At 40.8% G+C, this 25,442-nt stretch overlaps 2 protein-coding genes across 8 annotated transcripts in view; both read left to right on the top strand.

The window, feature by feature from the left end:
- GK (glycerol kinase) overlaps positions 1 to 7,247 on the top strand; it is a 41,668-nt gene extending 34,421 nt beyond the window's left edge. The window contains exons 19-20 of the mRNA XM_081003913.1: positions 2,802 to 2,888; positions 4,515 to 7,247. Of these exons, the coding sequence (XP_080860039.1) occupies positions 2,802 to 2,888; positions 4,515 to 4,528 (101 nt within the window). The 3' untranslated portion in view covers positions 4,529 to 7,247. The remainder of the gene's footprint in view (positions 1 to 2,801; positions 2,889 to 4,514) is intronic.
- A 520-nt stretch (positions 7,248 to 7,767) lies between these two features.
- Positions 7,768 to 25,442, top strand: part of LOC308476077 (uncharacterized protein) — a 37,435-nt gene continuing 19,760 nt past the window's right edge. For 3 of the 7 annotated variants that reach the window (XM_081003470.1, XM_081003471.1, XM_081003465.1), the window contains exon 1: positions 12,625 to 12,865. The gene's annotated coding sequence lies outside the window, so the exon portion shown is untranslated. The other 4 variants (XM_081003466.1, XM_081003468.1, XM_081003469.1 and 1 more) reach the window with 4 other exon arrangements.

The following is a 25,442-nucleotide window of genomic DNA, read 5'->3' as shown; positions in this document are numbered from 1 at the left end:
ACTCTCACACGTGGCACCCCTAAGCATTCGTTGCGATCGCAGTGGAGCTGCTGTGACCTGTCATGCAGCCACAAAGGTTACAGTGAAGTAAGAGGTGGCGTGGGTAGCAAGGTGGATAGAGGTGTGTGTAAAAGAGGTACCAGGCTCTGGGTGTTGTGGGGCCTGGAGCAACTGCATCAAACGCACCATGACTCATCTAAACCAGGGGTTGGCAACCTAAGGCCCATGGGCCACAAGTGGCCCCTGAGCTGTCCGCTTGGCAAGTCCCCGCACACTGTGCTAAACCAGCACAACGCGGGGACTCGCTTCCGTGGCACTGGAAATTGTGTCTGCACAGGCACAGATGTCGGAAATCATGTCTACGCAGACACCAGAAAACGCGGGGCACGATCTGGCCCATGGAGGGGGCTCCGTGGCCGTGAACCTGCCCAGGCAAGGTAAGCCTTGCTGACCCCTGATCTAAACCATGGGTTGTCCACTGGTCCCTACCGCTCACTAGTGGGCGTTTCAAGATTCCAGGTGGGCGGTAGGGGATTCTACAGCACAAGCTGAATCCTTCCATCGAGAGAGATGAACGCTCTATTCATCTCTCTCGCACTCGGTGGCTAGCAGGAAGTGTGGGCAGGCACAAGTGCACAAATGCACATGAAAGCGCGAACGAGTGTAATACGTGGGAAGAGGAGGTGTGGTAGCCAAGTTTGAATCTCTCCCCCCCCCCCTTACTTGTGTCTTGCTTATGTTTCTGAGGCACCAAGTGCGTACATCCATAGGCATAGGCTGCAGTAGAAAAGTATCCAGTGGCTCTGCCTGTGAATGTATCCACCTTGCTTGGTCTGTGAATGTATCCATCTTGTACGGCCTGGTATAAGGCAGGCTTGGCCAAAGTCCAGCCCTCCAGATGTTTTGGGACTACAGTTCCCATCATCCCTGACCACTGGTCCTGTTAGCTAGGGATGATGGGAGTTGTAGTCCCAAAACAGCTGGAGAGCCGAGTTTGGCCATGCCTGATATAAGGTAATCAAGAAAGAAGGAAAAGTTATAGGCAGGGGAAGGAGATAATTGTTGACTAATAATAATAAGTGTGCTAACTAACTCAACCTTACTTCTGGACATTGCCATTAGGAAGGTAAAAGAAAAGAGTAAAAAAGGAGATGAAAAGGAAAAGGAAGGAAAAAATAGGAAGAAAGGAAGAAAAAAAGGAAAAAATAGAGGAGGAGAGAAAACGGGGACAGGCAGAAGCATAGTGTTTAGAGTGGTTCATGTTTTGGCAAGTTACGTTTTGTTATCTTATAAAATAAAAGAAAGAAGTAATTTCAATTTACTTTATTGTTTTCACATTGAACTTCATAAAGTTAAAAACATTATAAACATGCATAAAGTAGAAATAAAAAGATAAATTTAAGTACTTTAAAAAAACAACAACCCTCCTTTCTACTTGCGCTAAAAAAAATTGAGCTACTGCAGCACTGGTGGGCGGTAAGGAAATTTTACCATCGAGAAAGATGCATTAGTGGGCAGTAGGTATAAAAAGGTTGACTACCCCTGATCTAAACGTTAGGTGCTTTCTTTGTGTACAAACCAAGGGAAGAGGTTGCAGAGCACTTTGGGCGAGCTCTTCATTGTTTTGAAGGCTATTACTTGAGTCTTTTGATAACTTACCAAGAAGACTATAATGGAATACATGCTGTGTATTCCATGCTGTGTCCAAGAATGTTTGAATAGGTCAGGGATGGCATTTTGAGTGTGTTGCAACACACTGCTGAGTAGGGTATCTTTGATATAGAGAGGAAAAGCTTGTGGCTTAATCAGCAAAATTGGTGTGAGATGGGTTAGAATGTAAATGCTTGAGAACCATTGAACTAGATGCAAGTTTTTGTTCCTGAAGGCAGCTTTAATCATAGAAACAAAGAATTGTAGCGTTAGAATGGACCATGAGGGTCATCTAGTCCAACCCCCTGCCATGCAGAATTTTTTCACCCAACATGGGGCTCGAACCCACGACCTTGAGATTAAGAATCCAATGCTCTACTGACTGAGCTATCCCAGCATGTATGCTGCTCAACTCGTCAAGTTGCTTCTTGACCTTATTGTTGCCTAGTATCCATGTATAAAACAGTCTAGATTAGATAACACTATATTGTAAGCCAGTGGTTTTAGCACATCTGTAAGGGATCATTGGGTGAAATACCGGTAAATACTGCTATTTTGTGCTTTTGATTGCAGTCTGGGTAGTGGTAGATACATATTCCGCTTACTGAGGTTGTAGTATGCATGATGATGGAACAAACAGATTCTTTGAAGGAGGTACCCAAGGGACACTGCACATTCATTAGGCTTTGTTCATGCAATCTTCCTCTTTTGAAGAGAGACTTGCATGTGCAGGCCTGTGCCTGTAGCTCTTAAATTGCACGTTAGCATGTGTGTGTTTATGAATATATATGTGGGTAGAGACACACATGCACGTGCCCCTCCATCACCCATGCATTTTCTCTAGAAGAATCTTTTAAATACTTAACATCAGCTTTTTTTTGGAGTTCTGTATTGTCTGCTTTATTACTATTGGATTGGCTTTGCCTAAATCACATTGAATATTGACATTGGATGCAAAGTTGGAATATATCTTAGCAGAAAGGCTTGGCTCAGCTCTAATTATTACTGTGTGTTAAAACTATCTGTAGCATTTTGCAGATGTTGCTGCTTTCTTGTAATTTTTATTTATTTATGTGATTCCTATCTTGCAATTTACATGTATCTCTCTTTTGATTTGCTTGACTGGAACCTCTCCTACTGGATGACATCAGGTGAAACTAGTATCTTCTGTAGTCTGCCTTTGGGCTTTTTTATAATGAATAGCCTGTTAATGTTAATCGGAGCAAAGTACATCTCAGGTTAGTTTATTATTATTTGAACTAGCTTATTTTTACAAGGTTATCACTGCTAGTTTGTTTTCCTTTTGTTTTCAGTATTCTTGTTCTGTGTTGAATAAACAGTGGCACAAATAGCTACAGCTTCTCAAGACATTGATTTAAGATTCTCTGGAACCAATATTTTCTGTAGGACTTCTGCTGTCAGCCACACTGCCATGATTGGTTTTTTTAGCATGATTATAGGTTCTGATTTTCTACTTATTACAACAAAATTATGCATTTTCTACTTATTACAACAAAATTATGCATTCGAGTTATCCTTTGAAAGCTCAAAAGCTACATAATTTATTTTAAGAAATCAGCGTTTTCAGACATTACGAGCAAATCTTTAGAACTTTCTGGGCCAGCAAATAAATGCTTAGGGTGAGCCAAACAGGCTGTTGTTCCAATTCAACTCTACAAAGCTGACCTGCTGATATTTCAAGCACACTGTTAAGGTCAAACCATCATTAACATCAAAAAGATTTTGTCTCCTAAAAGAGTGTGCAATTTTGTTGGTTGGTTGGCTAGTTGGTTTTTAAATTTCCCTCAAACAAATAATATTGATGATCTAAATTAGTCATAATATTAGGGTCTCACATTTGAAAAGATCATGGTGGTTCAATATTTTGATATAAACTTCCATTTCATTTGCAGCTTGTGGAGAATATTTGGTGGGCTAATTAGTCTGGATCACTACTCCTTTTTAGAGTGATGTAGCATGCAGGAATAGCCAACATGGTGCCTTCCAGATGTTGATGGATTACAATTCACATAATTCCTGATGTCTGACCTTTATGGCTGAGGCTGATAGGAGTTAAAGTTCAACAAAAATCTGGAGGGCACTACAGTGGCTGTACCATGCTGTAGAGAATAAAGTTAATTGTGCTTGTGTACATGCCTTAGTATGTTACTAATAGCAAAGGGAATTTCATGGATTGTGTACTTGCAGTAGATCTGACAGGTGAGTGTCATCTGCATGGGACTAGTGCAGTATGTTTCAGTGCACAATCTAAATTCTATGGATGGTGTCTTATTTTTTCAAGGCAGTGAGCCCATTGCAATTTATATTATGAAGCCGTAATTCACTTTAGAGTCGACCAGCGGTTTGTAGGTTTGTGGTAGATATGTGCAGTGTTCTTCCCATGATATAGAGAAAAACATTTGCAGAATATTAGTACCTTTATCAGTTCACCTTTAGCTGACTTGTGGGGCATGAATGGGCTTCCTATCCATAATTTACCTACTATAGTTTAACTTAATTATTTCAATGAGACTTGTGCAGGAGAAGTTGCCACTGGATTTTGCCTCTGAATATCAGACCCATCTTTTGTATTCTTTACTACAATCAAATCTTGAGGCTATGTTCCAAAAGATTTGACAGAGACTGGACTAAGCCCTAATTGTTCTTTGTACTGTGTTTGCCTCTCTCTACAGAGGTAATACCCATATGAAGACTTTCCTCTTCTTTCTCCACACACACCCCAAAAAAAGAGAAAGAAAGAGAGAACTGCCTTTAGCTAAACCTCTCCTCAAAAAGTAATCATAAACATTGCATTTTTTCCAACAAGAAGTATTCAACACCTGACAATATGTTTTCTATTTAAGGTAATTGCAAATGAGGCTCCTTAATGGATTTCCAGGAGATTGCAGCATCCGAAGAGAATCTGGTGCTCTCTTCCAATGTCATGGGATTGTTTTGACTTGGTTAATTGTCAAAATAACATGAATATATAGGAGAGGACTTGAACGTGGAATGAGGAACACACACAACATTGCTGCCACATGTTCCCTACTTAAATGTACACTGGGATGCAAACCTTTCGATTCCTTCCTCAACCATCATCACCTGTTTTATACATTTCGACATGAGAAATTGCCACAAAGAAAAGGGTTATATTATTGTCAACTGTACGGTTCAAAAACTTAGCACAGTATGCACATCTGTAAAGTCATGATGGCTTTTTCCATTTCCTAGAAAATTGCCCATAATGGTGTCTGCCAGTGCTATCTCTCTAGTGACCAATGGAGCAACGCCTGTTTGTATCGTCATCAGTTAGACTTTTCCAATATTGAAGCGGTTAATGGTGCTTTTTCCTTACACTAAAACCTGAATAACTGATTTATTCTCTTCTGTTCATGTGCGTCATTGTCCATCAGTAGTGAGGACCCTAAATCCTGAAAGTGCCACAAGTTAATTAACAAGATTATTTTTCCAAACGTGTATTTAAGATTTAAATATATGTGCTTTCACCTATACATTAGCAAGCCAGAGACCTAAGCACCAAAGAAGCTCCACATGCAAAGTACTACATTAAGGTGTAAAGATACAGATTAAATAGTTTTGGATGCACTTGTTATGTTTTCTTTGGGCAGCAGGTGCAGTCCAAATGAACCTTTCCATTGTCTGGATGTGTTGGAGCTGGTGGTGTAGGAATAGGAAAGTTCAGGACCAAAGGTCGCCTCTTAGCATAGCCACATTCTGGACAGTGGCAATTTTGCGTCTTGGGTGCAAGTGTAAGTTTTTAGGCATAAAGCAAAAGCACTACTTGCTAGCAAAAAATGTCAAAGCTAAACTGACACATTTTCAAGTGATCCATTCTACAATCTTTGGAGGGAATTGTTTTTTTTCTTTAAAAAAAAAAATCAGTAGAAACACCTGTCAGCTCACAACCTGGTTCCCTTTTCCACCTTTACCATCATTGCCACCACTATCCTATTTTTCTCTGTATCCCTTTTGCTGAAATTGGAATGCTGTAAAGTAACAGAATAATGGAGTGGGAACTATATTAGAAAAGGCAAGCAAGGACAAATAACCCCTTCAAATCTTGAATGTAACAGGATTTCATCAAAGGTCACTCTGGTTCTCCCAGATATGTCCCCCACATTATCTTTTTTTTCTGCTGCCAATGCTGCCTGTAGCTGGAAGGAGTTTTGATTTCCACATCTCTGAAATGAATTGGACATAAGAATGTGTTCGATACAGTCTGCCTTGTCCTTTGAGATGCCTCAGATTGCTGAAATGTACCCAAAAATGGCAGCAAAAAGTAGCTCCTATGTGGATAAACGACACAGCTTACTCCCTGCTATAAAATCTCATGCAAAAGATTATTTTTGGTAAATAAAGAGGGCTTGGTGTAATCTTAACATGAAATTGCCTGATTTGAAAGTTTGATGTGTATTTCTAAGTATGTGCACTTAGGAGCTAAAGGGAATGTGCATGCTCAAATGGTTTCCATGTGTGTCTCATGTGACTTTAGTCTTCACTCTTACAGAATATTTGTGTTTGATCACTTGGGAAACAATATTAAGCATTGGAAATTCAAAGGATTTTAGGTCTTTATAGGACACTTAATATCAATGCCTTTTCATTAAGTGCAATGAAAATCTAAAACAATGGTCTCTGAAGCTGCAGCACATTCTGCACCTGGTGTAAATTCTAGAATACTCTTGACAACGTTGTCCCTTAAATGTAGATTGGGTTTTTAATGTTTCAGCATGTTGATAAATGTAATGACAAAAGCAGTTTGGAATATTGGTTTGTGTCAGAACTTCTGTACATGTGAACTTGGTAGTAGGATATGTAAAACTCCACGTCTTAGCCTTATAACTTGCACAGGCACAGTGTAGCTTGGACCGTATTTGGCAAGCTAAGGCTTTCCCCTGCTAGCACAGGGGACAGCCTTGTTCTCTTACAATGTATTCTGCTTATTTCCATGAGCTTAGCTTTCAGAGGAAAGTGGGAGGGGAGAGCTTGCAGGGGGCAGGTGTTTGGCAGGCTGAATAAACTGTATTTTTCATAGGAAGCCAATGGAATGGACACAGACCTAGGGTGTTAAGTGTGTGATAACATTGGGTTTCAAAGATATGAGTTAAGTGCCAAATACTAACCCCTTTTTCCAAACAAATGATGAAAGAGCAAACCATAAAAGAACCTGGAAATCACTTGTTTCTTGTTCTGCCTTCATATGTGTTTGGCTGATGCTTTGTTAAACAATGTGTGATGGGCAGTTTCAACTACAGTTTCTGGGGGGTATATAGGACATTAAATTATTTTTGTGAGATTATAATTACAGTTGCAATTTTGTAAAATGTACTTAATTCTTTTTTTTCTACAAAACAGAATTAAATTAACTTCACTTTTTGTGAATGGATTCTTGCGATCCCCCCCCCCCTATATATTGTGACACCTTCAAATTTAAATGGGCACATGGAAAGTATGTAACAGCAACACTGGCTGGTTTTGCACTGCTGAGAATACATGTGACTTAAAATGACCTAAATCTTGTTTGCAATTATGTTTGCAATGGAAGCCACGAATAAATTTAAAATGAAATCTGATTCAAGTGTGTAAATGCTTTACTGTTTGTTTGTTTGTTTGTTTGTTTGTTTGTTTGTGGGAAACAAGCAAATTCTACTTCACAAAATCTCATCCTGGGATTCTGTTTTTCTTGCCTTAAAGCACAGGTAAGCAAATTAAGGCCCAGGGGCTGGATCTGGCCCAAACGCCTTCTAAGTCCGGCCCACAGAATGTCATGTTTTTACATGAGTAGAATGTGTGCTTTTATTTAAAATGCATCTCTGGGTTATTTGTGGGGCATAGGAATTCGTTCATTATTTTTTTCAAAATATAGTCTGGCCCCCCCACAAGGTCTGAGGGACAGTGGACCGGCTCCCTGCTAAGAAAAGTTTGCTGACCCCTGCCTTAAAGTAACATGGCATGTTGACTTGTAAATCAATTTTGTTTGTTTGTTTTCTTACCTAGCATTTCCAGAACTAAGATGGCAGCATGCCACCTCCAGTACAGTGGCGTAGTGTGAGGGGTGCAGGGGGGGCCGGCCGTACCGCGCAACATCTGGGGGGGCGCGCTCGCACTCGCAGCTCTCTGCCCCTACCTGGCTCACTCACTCTCTCTCACTGCAGTGCTGGCTGTGCGAATCCGATCCGAGCCGCTGGGTCGCCGCCCACTGTGGAGGGGGTGGGTGCCAGGCGTGCGGTGCGGAGAGAGAGCGAGGGACTATCTGGGGGAGGGACAGTGCAGCGGCTGAGCACGGGAGAGAACCACACCAGACCAGACCAGGCAGCAGCAAGAAGAAGCTGGCAGCGGCGGCAGGTTAGGGGTTAGGGGGCGCAAATTACTTGCCTTGCCCCGGGTGCTGACAACCCACGCTACGCCGCTGCTCCAGTACATCAGACTGTAGTAGCCATTCACTCCCCGCCCCCCGGTATATGATATGTCTTGCATATCTAGTTCAATAAGTTATAAATCAAAGAATTATAGCAGCACCATTAACATATTTTTAAAATAAGAAATATATTTGCTTGAATTGTTGCGTTTCTATCTTAATAAGTTATTGGAACACTTCCAGTCAATTACTGACTGGTGGTATTTAAAGTAAAATCTTAATGCCTATTTACTTGGGTGTAAGTTTTATTGTATCCAGTGGTAATTACTCCATATTAAGTGTCTTTTGTTGGTCAAGTATATAACCTATAAGTCTGGTTAAACCCCATGGAGCTCACCTCTGAGTAAACATGTGCGGGATTGTGCTGTTAAACTGTAAACCACTATAGTACTGGCAAGTGTGCAAGCTCTTCTCTATATTTTATTTAAGTTTCGCTTACAAACAACAACTCTCCATTTGCACTTGAAATTCTCCACAGGGATAGTATCATCACCTCAAAGTGAGGATTACATAGACTTCAAAGAAATCAGCAAAAAACAGTTAAAACTGAAAGGTTCGTGAAATGGTAGGAGATGGTTTCATGGGCAAAGGATAGCCTAGCTGCTATATTCCCCTTGTCTTCTCAAAAGTGTCTGAGTGTTCCTGTTTTACAGCTGGGTAAGAACCAGCCTGAAGACTAGTGCATTTAAATAATAAGAAAACTTGAACATCACAAGCTTTTATGGAGATAGGAAACAGATTCCCAGTCTTGACTGCTTGCTTGTTTTTTGGCTTTTGTGCTACAAGCCTGTGGTGAGCAGGTGCATTTACTGATAAGACTCTATGGATTCTCTTTGTTTTGATTTATGACTCGTTTCTTGAGGTGGTGGTAGTTTTCTTCCTACTTGGCCTGTACCAAACAGGGTTTAATAAAACTGCATATATGACTTAGTTTTCCGGAGTGGAGTGGGCAGGGAGGAACTAGAAAATTTGTCACCAAACCTTTCAAGCTATTAAGGAAATACTTTTGTTGTTAAAACTCCTATTTGATCAGCTGTGGAATTAGTCTTCTGAGGCCCACATAGCACATGTTGTTATTTGAACAAACTGTGTTTTGCACAAAATCATTTGCACAGATGTTTATTTCTAGTAGCTGCAACTGTGCTTTGCTTCCTTGATAGCATTTTCCAGTACTGCTTGAATTAGCCCTGAGTAAATGTCATAAGCAACTTTTCTCTTTTCATGTAAATGAGCATGTGCACAAACTATTCCACAATATAATGAGCCTTGGTTGCTCTGCAAGTTCTTTTTTTAATTTTGTTTTGAAAGACCCAACACATTATATTTTCTGCATGAAAGAATTGAGTTTTATAAGCAGCATTGTGTAAGATGGAAATTACCAGATGTTTATAATTAAGATGAAAAAAACATTTATATTTTCCATGTAAAACCTAATTAAATGCCTTGCCATCAGAAGCTCTCTCACTATACTTCAGAAGCAGTGTATGAAATGTGATTCCCCTCACTGCCCTCCCAACATCCAGGCTTGTCTTTTAGCTAAAAAGAGGCAGGTGTCTCATAAAATAATTAAAAATTGGTACATCACCATTTGGCTCAAAAAGAATAAAATACAATTGCCAACTGTTTAAACACATTAAGAATAAAATGCTAAGATTCAATTTCTCTTAGTGGCCAGTTCCAGTTTCTTACAAATATACTCTTAAAAATGCTCAAAAATCAGCATAATGGGAGCAGGTACCTTTAGCTGGGTTAGATAGCTCTTCAGTGTTTCATCTGGAAGATTCTACTTTTTTTTAAAAAAAGAAGACCTGCTTCTGTTGGAGTAATAGTGTTTGGTACTTTTAAAAACAAGTTTTTTATCTTTTCAACTCTGCTGTATTAGAGAACCCTAGATCTCAAGTATTCGTCTATTCATAATAGTAACTGGTTATTCCACCCACTTTCCTGCCCCCTGTTGCCCCCTCCACCCCTAAGCTATTTTCATAAAAACAATTGCTCATATTAAATTCAGGTCTGCATCCGTTCAAAAGCAGCTAGAGGAAATATGAAAATGAAGTAGGGAGAAAGAAAATGGAGCATGGTTAGATGGAAGCTTGTAATAATGCCTTATTCTATGCTGCTTTCTACTTGCTAAAACTTCTGCACACACCTGAATTCTCTGGGAATGGTATTGTTACATGCCACCACAAGCAGTGCACAATTCCAGGTATCCAGGTGCTTACCCATGGTTCATGTTTCCTTTGGAAATGAGGCACAGTGGTGTCTTTATGATACATGGTTTATTTACACATATATACAACCTGAGCCTATGATTGAGGGGTTCAAAGTATTACACTCCAATAGGTTCTTGCTTCTCCCAAGGTGGCAGCCCAGGATTCAAACTTTCAGCCCACATTGTGCCCTGACCTCACCACCTCCATATTGTCGCTGCAGACTGAAACCTCTTTTCCCTAGCTCACATCAGGCGAAAATATAATCCTAAACCTATTACTACTGGCCTTTGTCACTGCTAACTAACACAGAGCTCAGGAAGGGGTGAATCTCACAGTGAGATCAAGTTAATTAAGAATGCTTAACTTTGGCTGAAATGCATTCACAAATAGTTTCTTAGAAATATGGACATGTAAAGGTTTATACTTGAGACACAGATATGGCTGGGTTCTATATCTCAACAGACAAAACATTATTATTCTCAGCAGATTCTATATTTGTTCTTAGGAATCATTTTAAACACTGCAGAACTACATGCAAAAAATGTATGACTCCTAAAACCAGAAGAAAGTTTTAATTGCATGTATTTATCAAATTACCAAGTAATTGTACTAAAACAGCTCAAGTTAAATTGCTGCATGAGTTTTAATTAAAATACATTTCTCTGCATAAAAATATAAAGGATTAAGTGGGACCTTATAATTAAATCTCTATGGAGTAATTGTAATAGAAAATGCCAATGTTTAACTTGCATTAATTGTTTAATACAGCTTGGCCTCACCTTCTTGGCAAAGTTAGTTGATGGAGAAGGAACATTATTTAGGAGTGGCATAAAGAAAAATAATGCTGCAACTGAAGCTTCTTTCTGAAGGAATAGCTATTATTCATTCACTTCACACTGAGCAACTGATTAACAAAATATATTACCCCTGTTTTGAGAGAAATGAAGGTAATGTGCTCTCAGCAGTAGGCAGCAGCTGTACTGTAATAATAAACTTGAACATGGTGATATCATTGACTGCAAGTTATTTACAGATGTGATGAAATGAATTATTGTAGAGAACCGAAACTTGACAAATCCTCTGCATTTCTGAATTAAACAAATGTGGGTATGAGATGTGAAATTCAAGGGAGAGGGAGGAAAGAAGACTAGGTACAACTGGTGGTCCACAGTGAACCAGTGCTCAGACATTCAAGCAAATGGATCTATACAATCAGTCTACATGTTAGAAAATTTATTAGCTTTCTTGCATTTATGGAAGGTCACCACATATGCTGCCAGCTGAGTCATAAGATGTTTATCCACCATGAGTGGCCTTAGAAGCCAGTTAAATTGTCAAATTCCAAAGGACTTGGAACACAATTTAAGACAACATTAACGTCCGCAAATCTCAAGGTGTCCGAAACCATATTTATGTCACTGATGAGCTCTGAACAAAAGATTGTGACTTTAAAACAGGACCAAATCATTTGACAGAGCATAAATGACAGTGCTAGTGAGTCTTTTCTTAGGAAGACATTATGGAGACCAATAAGCTTCAAAGCCAAAGTGTATTGACTGCCTTTCAGTTCAGGCATCCTAGACAGGTTCCATTTTCATTTACAGATTATGTGTGTCCTTACTGATGCAAAATAATAAATGAGTCAGCACTGTATATCCTCACCGCTAAAAATACATTCAAAGTTACCCATCTGACCTCATTTCAGGTGGTGTTTTGGAGTAGGGGGAAACAGTCAAGCCAAATCTGCTAATCTGCTTCTATAAGGCTACTAAGGAAAATGAAACTCGGTCAACTCGGTTAATGAAGAAAAACAAATCAAATATATTGGCCAATCACGAAATGCCATGACAAGAATTCAAACAATAAGACTGGATAAAAACACCTAATGTACAAATAATCTCAGTAATTGCAGGACTAAGCCATTCTTGGGTCGTGTGTGTGGAAGGAAGGCATTTGAGTAAACGGTTTCTGAAATCCATTTTTACACATAGGATGTGACGGTTCTCCTTAGTGTTGGGTTGTATTTTTAAAATTTTTGCCTGGTAACCTTATGAGGGCGCTTAAGACTATGCAAAGAGACTCTTCCTCCGAATAACCTCTGCAGAAGCATCTCTCCGGTGATGCGTTTCCTCGTGTGAGAGAAAGCTAACAACAACAAAAACCCCGCCATTGGGGCAGTAGCTGTTTTTGTGAAGAGCAGCGAGGAGCTTTTGTGAAAAGCCGGCGAAGCGGGCATTCTTATTAGCTTGGCCCCCGGCCATCCCGAGGGAGCGCGTGCGAGCAGGGAGGCGCAGGCTGCGTCGCCACAGCAGGTGAACAAGCCGCCTCGGCCTTTCCTTCCAGCCAAGGGGAGCTGGGGGCTAAGCCATGATGCTTTCAGAAAGCCGCCAGCCTGAGCGGCGAGGAAAGCAAGCGCCGACCTGCTTTTGTCCTTCGGAATAGCAGCAGCTCGGCACCGGCCCTGGTCTTTCCTCCTCCTCCCCGGGCGCCAGGCCGCGCGCGCCGCAAAAGGCTCAGCAAAGGCGCATCAAAATGGGGAGAGTTGGAGGGAAATCAGAGGGTGAGTAGAGAGGGTCGCCGCCGGGAGCCTCCCAGAGTAAAAAAAAGGCGGGAAGGGAGAAGGTGGCGGAGAAACGGGGAAACCGACAGAGCAATCCTCAGCCTGTTTACTGGGAAGGAAGGAAGGGGGCGTTTTCGGCGGGGCTTTGCTCCCGTGTAAATGGAGACGAGATTGCAGCCTCGGGCTTCCGCGCTCTGCCTCGCTAGCCAATTCGCGTGTTGCTCTCAGACGCGGCAGGACTGGATGCGGTAGGAAAACCAGCCCAGCGAGAGGAAATAGCCCTTCCCCTCACTCGAAAGCTGCAGCTTCCCGCGAGGAAGGGGCGAAGCAGGTCGGCGACTCCCCTGCGATCCTTGCCGAAGCATTGATGGCGCAGGGAGTTATGGGGAGCGGAGGGTTTAATGCGGCAGCAATAGCCAGCGAGAATGGTGACGGTGATTTCCTCTGTGGGCGTCTAACAGCTTCATATCTGGTTGCATTGAGGGTATTATTATTATTCTCCTCTTCCAGGTTGTATTTGATGCAGTAATTATAATGAAAGGCTCTTTCGGTCCCCTAAACAGATTATCCGCAAGGTGGCTCCTTGCATTTTGTATCTCTCTTTAAAAAAAAAAAGTTGTGCGAAACATCCTAGCAAGTTAAAAACCCTGTAGCCAGCAGGATTGACAACACAGTATTCAAATGCACCTGCCGGCGTAATAACTTGGTGCTGCAAAGAAATGGTAGCTCTTAAATAAAGTGGGGTTTGAGGTGTTTGTTTTTAGGGATGTTGAAACTTTGGTTTGGCTGCTGCGTTTCCCTCTTGGGGTGGCACTTAGGGTGCCTAGAAGGATGTTTCTCTGCTATTGCTGAATGGTCCTGAGCCCAAATAGAGTAATTGGAGTCCTTGATGTTAAAGGAGAACATAAATACACCAGGCATTGTGGAAACCTGGTAGAATGAAGGGTGAGATGTGGTCATCTCTAGATAAAAATGCTATATAGCAGTGGCGACTTAACTTTTTTTGGCTTGAAAGCCGCATTCACTGTATGCCAGCCCTCTGAGGGCCACATGCCACTGGTGGGCATGGCCAAAGCAAAAGTGGGTATTGTTAAAGCAGGCATTGCCACCCCATCCACACACACACCCATCTCACAAACAGCACATGCACTCGCCACAGATACCACACAAAGAGAGATCTGAGGGGGGAGATTCAAAAGGCTTTCTTTCCTGCCCAGTGTGCACTAATCTTTCTTGTCACGGGGGGGGGGGGTATACTGGGTTAGAGAGGTGAGGGGCTTTTATCCAGTGGGGGGTGGGGTGGCTGCAAGGATTGCCAGTAAATGGGGTCAAGGATGACCAGCCATCGCAGTGGCTTAGTGTGCCTGATATGGGTTGCAGATTTGCTATGTCTGCTTTACAAGAAGGATGGGGAGGGAGTGGTGTCACTCTATAGTTCAAGGATATAGTGCCAAGCAAAGCAAGAGGAATCTCAGTTTTACTCTACCTTTATCCTGTTTTTCATGTAATTATCTCCTAAAACATCTCACATCAATTAAAAAACAGACAGGCGCAGTGCCATCAGGCTTACAAAGAAGCACAAGAGAAGTGAAAAGCAAAGGTAGAGGAGATATATCAGTTCTTTGAGGCCAAAACAAAGAGATGAGCAGGCACTTATATCCATTGGGGCCAGGATGATCTTTCCTTGAAGGCATCATTGCTTGAGTTGGTAGCTCTTTTCCCCCCCTTTTTTTAACCAGCTGATGGAGCCAGCACACCCTTTTCCCCATGCTTCTGCACAAACATGTAACTAAAATGATCAAGGGGCCAGGTGGAGCAAAGAGCAGCTCCTCATTGCAGAATGGTTACCAAGTTTGGGCTTTTTAGATTAGAAAATATTAAAGCAACGTATAAAATCAGGCACCATGTGGAAATCCATTTGCATAATTATAAAATCTGATATTATCCAATGGTTCTAGATGCTGGAAGATTCAGGACAAGACCCAAGGAAGTACATCATTGCATAGCACGTAATTAAGCTATGGACGTAGCGATGCCACCAACTAGGATGACTTTAACAGGGGATTAGACAAATTTGTGGAATATATACTGCATCCAGTATCAAAAGCAGCATGCCTCTAAAATACCAGTTACTGAGGAACACCAGCAGGCGAGTGCTATTGTATGTGCTGCTGGTGGGCTTCTCATAGGTGTCTGGCTGGTCATTTTAGGAAGACAACGCTAGGCTGAATGGGTGTCTGGTCTGATGCCACTGGATTCTTCTTCTGTATGAACAAAATAGAGTGAAACAAAAAAGTACATATAGACATCTGTTCACAGTTTGGGAATGACATTGCTGGCTGACATTTATTGGGTGTGTGGGTGTTTGTGTTTGTGTATAAAGCTAAGAATTTCTCTCTTATTTTGATTCTCCAAAGTAGATTTTGGAAGGAAATTTCAGAAAGCCATTTTTATTCTCTTAAATATATAAAGAATTCTACAAATAACCCACACCTTCCTAATTGCCCTCTGCTATCCAGTGCCATTATAATCAATGTGAGTTTTGTTAGTTAGTTAGTTAGTTAATTAATTAATTTCTATACTGCCCTCCATCTGAGTATCACAGGATGGTTTACAATATAAAAACACAAAAATACATGTTGACTTCCCAGGGAAGTATTCACTCAGCCATTGACGCCTGTAAAGCTGTGCCTTGATTCTGATTTCATCACGCTCTGGATTTCAAAATATATTGAATGTCATATTTGTCCATGATTTATGATGTCTTACCAGGTTTGTATGGCTTCTGACTAGATTTACAGTAAGCTTCTTTATCAGTTTCTGTCAAATTGCGATGTGAATTTAAAATTCAATATGGGAATTACGAAAAGTGATTAAGGAAAGCAGTCCCAAGCCAGTACCAAATAATGTGGCAAACTACTGGTGAGAGACAATTCTGATGAGCTTATTACTATTCTTAGCCCTGATTAGCCCACAGCAATAATCCAGTAGCACCAATTGAACTCTTCCAGTAAAACCTTCTGTATGGGTGTTGATGGCAAAGTATATTACAGTAAATGGGATTTTCAGCATTCCTTTCTATGCATAGGTGCCAACTCCCAGGGGCCAAGATCCCTTCAGCCCCCCCCCCCCCCGAAATATTTGAGGAGGCCAGGGCCTCACAAATTTGATAGGCATTGCCATTCAAATGTGTGTCATATGGTCGATTATGCAAGGTGCTCACCTGCCCCCCCTCCCGTCCCCCAGTATTTTATTTCTGTGGGATGATGTTTGCTTGTTATTAAGAAGTCTGAGAAAGACCTCCTACACAGTTTTGAATAATTAAACATTACTGCTACCACACTAATTTAGAAGCCTTTTCAGCTGCAATAATATAAATAGACAGCCTGAAATCCAGGTCACTAAATGCTCAATATGACTTTTTAAACTTTGGACAGCGCTGCACACACAAGCCGCACCTCCAGCCTCCCTAGGTATGCTCCTCTTTTAGATGTCTGCAGAGGTCTGTTTTGTTATAAAGCTACTCATGGCCAGAGCTCTGCCTTATCAGGGATTCCAGTCACGGGGAGGTTTCTAAGTGTGTTCAACCAAAAATGCTTGGAAATCCTTGCATGCAAGCTTCAGCCTCCACCTGCAATCTAAGGCATTGCATGTTCAGATTCTAATATCTGCTTCAATATCTGAAGCAATATGTGGATATACTTGAAAAACTAGATGAGGTTTTGATTTTAAGAAAGGTTTCAGAGGTAATAAATGTTTCAGAGGCTTTAAATGCTGGGAGGCTTTAAATCAATAATGGGAGAGACAGCAAAATAATTCTATAGCTGTCAAGTTGATGGTCAAATGCTCTATGCAAAGGGACCACAAACTGCTCATTGGAGAACTAAAAATTGCTTTTAAAAATGTTTATATTGGGGAAAATGAAAGCAAAAGGAAGAAAATAAACATTCAGGTAACCTCCTGTATAACTGTTCCAATGGAATGAGAATTCTGTGCACTGTTTAAAGGAAAAGCGCTTCAAATTGCTTAGCAACAATAATCTAATTTCTCCCTCTTACGTACAGAGTGGATATATCTGTACACTATATAGTGGTTTCTGGAAAGTGAACATCTTCCAGCTCAGTACATTTTTCATATCCTGTTAAATAAGTTCTATTTTTAAACTTTCATTAAGCAAATCTATAATCCACTCGCATTCATATCTCCACAAAATAAAGCATAAGAAGAAATATGAATATGTGTAGGCAGCTGCCTTAGGTACTGTAACTAGGGATAATGCCTTTGTTTGCCTCAGAATTCTGAAATATATGCCAAAGTAAAACCCAGGCCCCTAAATCCAGATTTATCTTTTTTCTTGGTGAATTCTTCTCCAATATGTGTGCTGCTTTGTTGGAGAAGGTTTCAGTGTGTAAATATTAATTGATGACTTGAATAATTTACTGAACATATGGCAAGCCTATGGGCATACTGAGAATTACCTGATCCATTGCATTGTTCAATATGGGCTGCATATGAAATTGAGCTGTCAGATATTGTTTAATTAACCTTCACTTCCTTTTTTCACTTCAAAACATATTTATCCCTCAGGCCTTTGGTTCTGTTACAGTTTTGTCACCTCCTGACTTCATTTTATGTGGTTTTTTCCCTTATTCTTCTCTTGTGTCATACATCACTGCAGATAGATGAGCATTGTGTTACAGCCAGCTTCTGCAGGTGCAACCTTTCAGATTACACAGAAGTCTTTGTCAGTAAGAATGGAAAGAAGGTTAATTCTCAATATGTATATTGCATATCTGCTGCTTTTAGATGATGTGAATAATAAATATACCCAAATTCCTTCTCCTGGTCATAACAAGATCCCAATTCTCCAGAAAGTTTAATTTTGCATGGAGAAAAAAATAACACATTTTATATCATTGTTCTTTTTCTTTACAAACCTCTCATTAAAGGTTTTCACTGTGTTAATTTATATCTGAGGAAGCTTTTAAATTTTCCTTCTCTCATTCATGTTCTGAAAACATACAGTTGCATCCTATAGATGCCTTCTACTCACAGATAAGTCCCTTGGAGTTTAATGGGACTTTCTTACATATACAGTCATACCTCGGGTTAAAGTCGCTTCAGGTTGAGCGTTTTCAGGTTGCATTCCATGGCAACCCAGAAGTAACGGAATGGGTTGCTTCCAGGTTTTGCCGCTCGCGCATGCGCAGACGCTCAAAATGACATCATGCGCAGAAGCGGTGAATCGCGACCCGCACACGTGCAGACGTTGGTTGTGTTCTGCTCAGGATGCGAACGGGGCTCCGGAACGGATCCCGTTCGCATCCAGAGGTACCACTGTATATAGAATTGCAGTGTACTATAGCTCCCCCCTCAAATTTAAATGTTGCTTTTAAAAACACTATTTTAAAAATTATGCAGAATTTGGACCAATGAGTTTGAATATTCAGAACATTTTTAATTCCCCAAAACTGAGGAGACCCTTTCATAAGTCTTAAATATCCAAAAAAGGCAACAGACTCTCCAGTATCGTACTCTCCAATGTATGAAAGCAGAGTTTCTAATGTGGCTAACAGAGAGCTAACTACTAACAAAATAATTAGCAAGGCAGTTGTAAACTGTAGGCTAGAACCATAGTTAACCTTTAGCTCATCTAGAATTGTGTGATTTGATACCTGCTTGGAATGAATTTAAACCATGTGCAATATAAGTAACCTTGCAGTAGGTATAAGTTGAAAATTGCTTTTTTCATCCTCTTGGGCAGAAAAAGGCACAAAATGGAAAAGCACCGACTTCTGGCTGAGAATGAAGAATGTGGAGCACACTGTGACTGCCCTCCTGATTCTCTTCCTTTAGCCACAGCTTGAAGTTACATTCACCTGACATTATATATGACACTGGGCCCAGGAAAAGTGAGTGTAGTTTGCCCACAATGCCTTGGTGGGCCAAACACTGAGCCCTGGTGGGCATAATTAGATCCATGGGCCAAAGTTTTCCCACAGCTGTTGTAAACCATGGGTGGGTATTGTGGTCGCTTTTGTACACAGAGTGCAAGCATGCAAACTTCCCTCTCCTGATATGTACAGAAGATTTTTTTTCCAGTGGGTGCTTATTAGTTCCTGTGGTAGTTTATACTTATCAGTGACAGCTGGTCTCTGTTGGGCCTAGTAATTTCTATTGGAGAATAATCCTAGCATGTAGAAGTTTTACTCAAAAGTGGATGGTAATATCTTTCCTTAGAAATTACAGTGGTACCTCGCAAGACGGAAAACTCGCAAAACGAAAGGGTTTTTGGTTTTTTGAGTTGCTTTGCAAGACGATTTTCCCTATGGGCTTGCTTCGCAAGACGGAAACGTCTTGCAAGTTTGTTTCCTTTTTCTTAAAACCGTTAATACAGTTGCAACTTGACTTCGAGGAGCAACTCATAGCACGCGGTGTGGTAGCCTTTTTTGAGGTTTTTGAAGACTTTGGTGATTTTTGAAGCTTTTCCAAAACTTTTCCGACACCGTGCTTCGCAAGACGAAAAAAACCGCAAGATGAAAAAACTCGCGGAACGAATTAATTTCGTCTTGCGAGGCACCACTGTAGTCAGAAATCATATGCACTATTTCACAAAATGAACAAAGACTGCAGCCTTCTACTCTCTTAACTGGGGGTAATAAGCCATATTGAACTCAATGGAGGTTACTTCTGAGTAGGCTCAGTAAATTTATCTGTACCTGTTTGTTGAAGGCGGGGGGGGGGTTACATTTCTGCATTTCGTTTCCCTCTGACATCACAGTTTACAATAAGCATCTGGTAAATTCTGGGGTGATGATAATATTATCCAACATTTATATAACATGGATATCTATGCTTACAGTATCAGAGACAGTAGACCTTGCTCCCCCTTTTTCTACATACACCTATGCTTTTAAGAGCTGCAGGAGAAGCAGATACTCAACATATACCTTACCCAAGAATGGAAATTTTGGAGTCTGCTGCCCTCAAAGTCTATGAAAATGCTTCATTCTATAAGTCAATATGGAAAACGCACTACATTTTCAACAGCCAAACTAAATTGTAACCACATATTAGTAAAAAAAATAATGAGGCTGCTACTGCAGGTTGTATTATTATTATTATTATTATTATTATTGTTGTTGTTGTTAAATTTGTATACTCCCCTATACCCACAGGTCTCAGGGTTATATACTGTTACAGGATAACAGATTTCACAGATTGTAAACACTGAAAAGATTCTTGCCTTGTTGGCTCTCAAAACATGTTTCTGCAGCCTACAAAGAAACAATTACCAGTGCACAGGCTCAGAACAGCAAAAGCATAATTCTTGTGACTGGCTCTGGGGGGCTGCTGTAGGTCCACCCTGACACCTTTGTTAATCTGACATGTCTTGATATGCTAATTGTGTGTCCTGATTGGGTAGTGCTGCCATCCAAGAGGAAGATAGAAATCTGGCCAAATTGAGGATCCAGCATCCCTGGTAAAATGTGCCCCAACCTGGAGACAAGAGGTGGAGACCTGCTTGCATAGCAGTGCTTTGTGACTGGCTGCGCAGAAAGGCAATTTCCCCTTGGAATTGTTTCTGTCTTTGCAGTGAGCTAGGCAATCACCTCTCTGCACAGCCACTTACAAGGTATAGATTTATGGTCTTTAAAGGGAATTTTGGGGGGCAGATTTTGGCGGGACAGTGCACTGGTAGCCCTGTTTGAGAAACCGCTCCTTAGACATTCGATTTAAAGCATGCTTATGAGTATAACAAAGAATCAGAAACCACAATTAACATACATTCTTCATTTCCCGCAGTGGGCTCTGCAACCTTCTGTAGTCAATTTTGTTCTGTATTTTCCCATAACAGCCAGTAGCATTGTTAAACTGTTTGTGATAAATAGCTCCAGATGCTTTTAAATTAAAAGGACATTTTAGTTAAGCCTCTTCGGGGAGCAGTAAAAAAAAAAGAACTGCATTTTACTTATTTGTCCTGTCACTACTACTTCCAGATGGCCTCGTCAACATCTGCTGCAATTGAGACATTTCACTGCAATAAAGATTAAATAGCTGTGTTGAATGGCCATTCTCTGAGGTTCAAGACTCTCTGCGTTTTTGGTAAATTCTATGCAAAATACAGAAAACGTGATACTTCAGAGTATAGTGAAAGGGTTTTGTGTGTCGCAATTTATCCATGACATCTTTCTACATGATTAATTTGCTGCGTGTTCAACTGATGTTGTGTGCACTAGCTGTGGCAATCATATGTTATGTTTCAAAAACTGAGGAAGGAAAATAAGCATGTCCCCCGTCCTCTCCCCCCAAGGGAAGGGAGAGAGCGAGGAAGGGGAAAGGCCCCCAACAACACAGCGCGGCTCTCCCCCCCCCCCGCCCCGCATGCAGCCAGGAGCAGCAAGGAAGGGAGCGGCTTATATTCAGATTTTTCTACTTCCCCCCTGCCTCCAATTTTAAATGTGTTGCTTATATTCAGGTGCGGCTTATATTTGGGGCAATACGGTATATATAAACCCACCCACACCAACACACCCCAAAGAGCCTTACAAGTGACAAGTCAGTGGGGTTAATCCTCTACCAGTCATACTCAGATTATACTTCAACTTTTCCTTCATATCCACTTCAAATCATAGTCCCAAATATAAACTTTGGTTCCCTCTAAAATGTAACTATTTTAGTCTATTCCTCTTCCACCGGTGCGTGCAAACTTCAAAACTGGTCTTTAATGGCAGCCTCCTGTTTCTTTATTATGATCTCCCTTTGGAGAGTAATCTGGACTACATTTTCTGTAGCTGATGAAGAGGCTACTGTATGAAATACTCAACCTCAGGGTTTTTATTTACCGGTATTTGTTCTAAGGTAGGATTGGCTGTCTTGAGTGCATTTTCTTTGGTATACCACATTCATTTTGAATGCCTGTTCTCAGGCCTGCCTGATTTAAATATTTCCTTTATTGTTTGTTGTTTTAATGCTGTTGTTACCCCGGCTTGGGATATGAATATAAATAGCTAACTATATAGATAGATGTCCCTATTTGAGTCAAAATGCTTCAGAAGTTGGTTGGGGCAAGGATAGTGCATCGGTAGCCTTATGTTGCTAAGAAATGCACTGTAAACAGAAAAAAACTGTTGAGTTACTACTTCTTCAAAGCTGGAAATTATCCATTTCCCCACTGCCTTATAACAGATTACTAGGAATACAAGGCTGATAGATCAGCATCTTTGTCCTGATTGACATTATTCCAGACAGGCTTGATGCCTGCCCCAAGTGGTTTCTGCTTTCCCAGTACAAGTATTTAGTCTCTCTTTAAAGGGAAAATCATCTATCACCATGGATCCAGTATAACTTCCCTGCTGAGGAAAGTAATAAATTTTATTACCACAAGCTTTGCGACACCTTCCTGTTTATGGTTTTTCTTGAACCTCAAGGGAGTCCATGACTTTCACATGCAATGGTGTCTGCACAAGGTTTTGTTTGTGTGCTCGAAGGGTATGATCTGAAGACACCTGAGGTTACTGATTTGCTGGAGCTAATTAGGGTTGGGTTGGGACTGCAGGTAAAGGTGAATTCCATGTTGGGGATCTTTAGGGAGGGGATTGAAAATAAAGCTGCCAATATTATAATGCTCTTACATTTGGAATACTGTGTACACGTTTGGTCACCTTGTCACACACACAAAAAAGGTGTAGAAATGGAAAGGTTTCAGAAATGGGCAACTGAAATGATCAAGGGATTGGAGCAACTACCCTTTGAGAAAATGTTACAAAATTTGGGGCTTTTTCCTTTAGGAAAAAGGCAAGCAGTGCATGATAGAGACTTCTTCACACAGGACATAGTTAAAGTATGGAATTTGCTTCCACAAGATGTAGTCATGGCCACTAACAGTGTCGGCTTTGAAAGAGGATCATGGGCATTCGTGTGCAATGGTTGTTAGCTATGATGACTGTGTTCTACCTGTGTTTGATCAATGGTTACTAGCTGTCTCCTCCTCCCACTACTGGAGGCAATATGCCTCTGAGTATCAGTTGCTGGAAATCACAAGTGGGGAGACTGGAGTTGCAGTCAGGTCCTGCTTGTGGGCTTCCTATATGTTGGATGCACTGGGAATATGGAGCTAGGTGGTCCTTCGGCCGGATCCAGAAGGCCTCTTCTTATGTTCTTGTGAAAGGCAGGATATAAATGCAAGAAAAACAAACAAACCCTACAAGCACAACCTGATCCACAGAGAGAAACGATCTTAAAAAGATATGCAGTGTTTCCTTTCTCATAAACAGCTTGCCATCAGTATGTACATTCCTCTGTGGAAGAGTCAAAAGCAAAGATCAGGAGCGCTGAGGGAGAAAAAACACATCCAAGATTATTGCTGAGACCATACAGCCCTGACTCCGTTCCAAAGCTATCTGATCTGTGTAAGGCTCCACTGTTATGACAATCAATACAAATGTAATAATCACAACTTCCCCGCCAAGTCATACAGGGAATTGTGGTGAGATGCTGATAATTCGTTTTAAAGGCCCTCACAGAACTACAAGTCCCATGGTTCACAGGAAAGGGGGGAATGACTAGTATAATTATGTCCTCAAAATTGTTGTGGGGAGAGCGGACTGATACTTGCACACCTGGGCTATATCTCTTCTTGTACCTGTAATCTCAAACCCAACAAAATTAATGGCAAGTCAACTAGCTTGCAAGCATTGTTGTATACGATAACATAGGTTGTTGCTTGTGAGAGGAGAGCCCATGCTGCTATACACCATTAAATCTCTGCGCTGTCGTTTTTGCTACTAGAAACCCAGATGCTAGAACACTGGTATAACTTTCCTGATCCTCTGGGTAAGAACCCCTCTCCCCTAACATTCATTCCATTGGGAAACACTGTGCTCTCAACTTTTAAATTGGTAATAACTGCTACAAGCATTTTAATGCATTGAGGCAGTGTAAAATTAGAAATAGGTTTTAAAACACAATTCTGCAGATCCGCAATACGAAAGATATAGGACATGTAGAACAAATATTTTTCATTCTTTTGCATCTTCAATTAATTCACTATATAGAAATTTTATTCTACACAAAATAATACTAGAAGCTAGTTCTTAGGTTGGGCTTTTATTTCATAGGGTAGGGTTCAGTTACAGAACAGACCCTTTGAAATTAATGTACCTAACTTAGTTATGTTCATTAGTTTCAATGGGTCTGTACTGAGCCCATAATAAGTATTCCGATTGAATAATTGAGGAGATAAACGCAAGATGAACAACATTTATTCCCATTCATAAGTGAATATCCCACATTGGGTAAGGTAGTAGGGTGATAACAACCAACCTAAACAGCCATTAAAAGTTGCCTATGAAAGATTGGGAAAGATTGAGGGCGCAAGGGGAAGGGGACGAAAGAGGACCAGATGATTGGACAGTGTTCTCGAAGCTACTAACATGAGTTTGACCAAACTGCGGGAGGCAGTGGAGGACAGGAGTGCCTGGCGTGCTCTGGTCCATGGGGTCATTGTTATGTATTGAAGTTCTCACCCTGGGCCAGCAGGGGGATACTGTAGATAGTTATGCAAATGAAGGATCGAAAGTGACGTTTAGTGATTGGATAGTTTTGTATGCAAATGAAGGATCAAAAAGTGACGTTCAGTGATTGGATAGTTTTAGAACGTTGCAACAGTTACAATTGTTCTGTAGCTCTATATAAGCAGGCTGGCTGAGCTCCTCAGTTCAGTTCTGTCTGACATCTGAATAAAGAAGAGCTGTTTGAAGAATTGCCCACAACTTAACAGTCATGAAGAGTCAGACATGACTAAACGGCTAAACAAAAACAACATGAAAGCCACAGCTTTTCTGGCATAGCCCTTGTTCTAGTTGTAACCTCCAATTAAAAAATGAATATTTAGTTATTATTTTGTTTCACACAGTTAACCTCTGTGTTGAAAACACAGCATGAAATAAGTGTTCTAATGCTGAGATAATACTCTCTGGGATATTAAATATTAAACTTCAATATTTCACCACAGAAAAGTATGCACTCCAACTGGATGTGTCTTTGCTGTCCATAATAGTAAGCTTCATTAACTCTTTTAATTTACAGTAACATTCCCAAACGCACTTTAAAACGAGCATGAACTGCATGCTCATAAAAAAATGCTCTTAATGTATATTAAGAAATAATTGCATAGACACAAATCATTAACAGTTAAGTCTTACTAAATATGTTTTAATATTACCACTCTCAGTTAATTTACACTGTCTTATTAAGTTGAGATAGCTACATTTAATGACAGCTAATGTGTTTTCAGATACTACCTAATTATAACCTTAAAAATAACACTTGCCCACCAAGCCACTTTGTAAGCAGTTCCCTGATTGTGACATTTACTTGCATTTTGAAGGAAGGGCTAACCTCTGGCAGCAGCAGCAGCGTCCTTAGTGTCTGCATTCATTCCATGGGGCGCCATGCCCCAGCCTTTGTCAGCAGATAGCAAAAATAGCAGTTTCTAGCTGATTCAGTAGCTTCTGCCATACTTTCAGGGCAGATGCTGTCCCATGGCTACAGTGATGATGTACGGTTTAATATT

Source organism: Podarcis pityusensis (assembly GCF_964106645.2).
Source record: "Podarcis pityusensis genome assembly, chromosome: 4".
NCBI lineage: Eukaryota > Metazoa > Chordata > Lepidosauria > Squamata > Lacertidae > Podarcis > Podarcis pityusensis.
The sequence above is the reverse complement of the archived record's forward strand: the minus strand, read 5'-3'. Positions and strand labels throughout refer to the sequence as shown.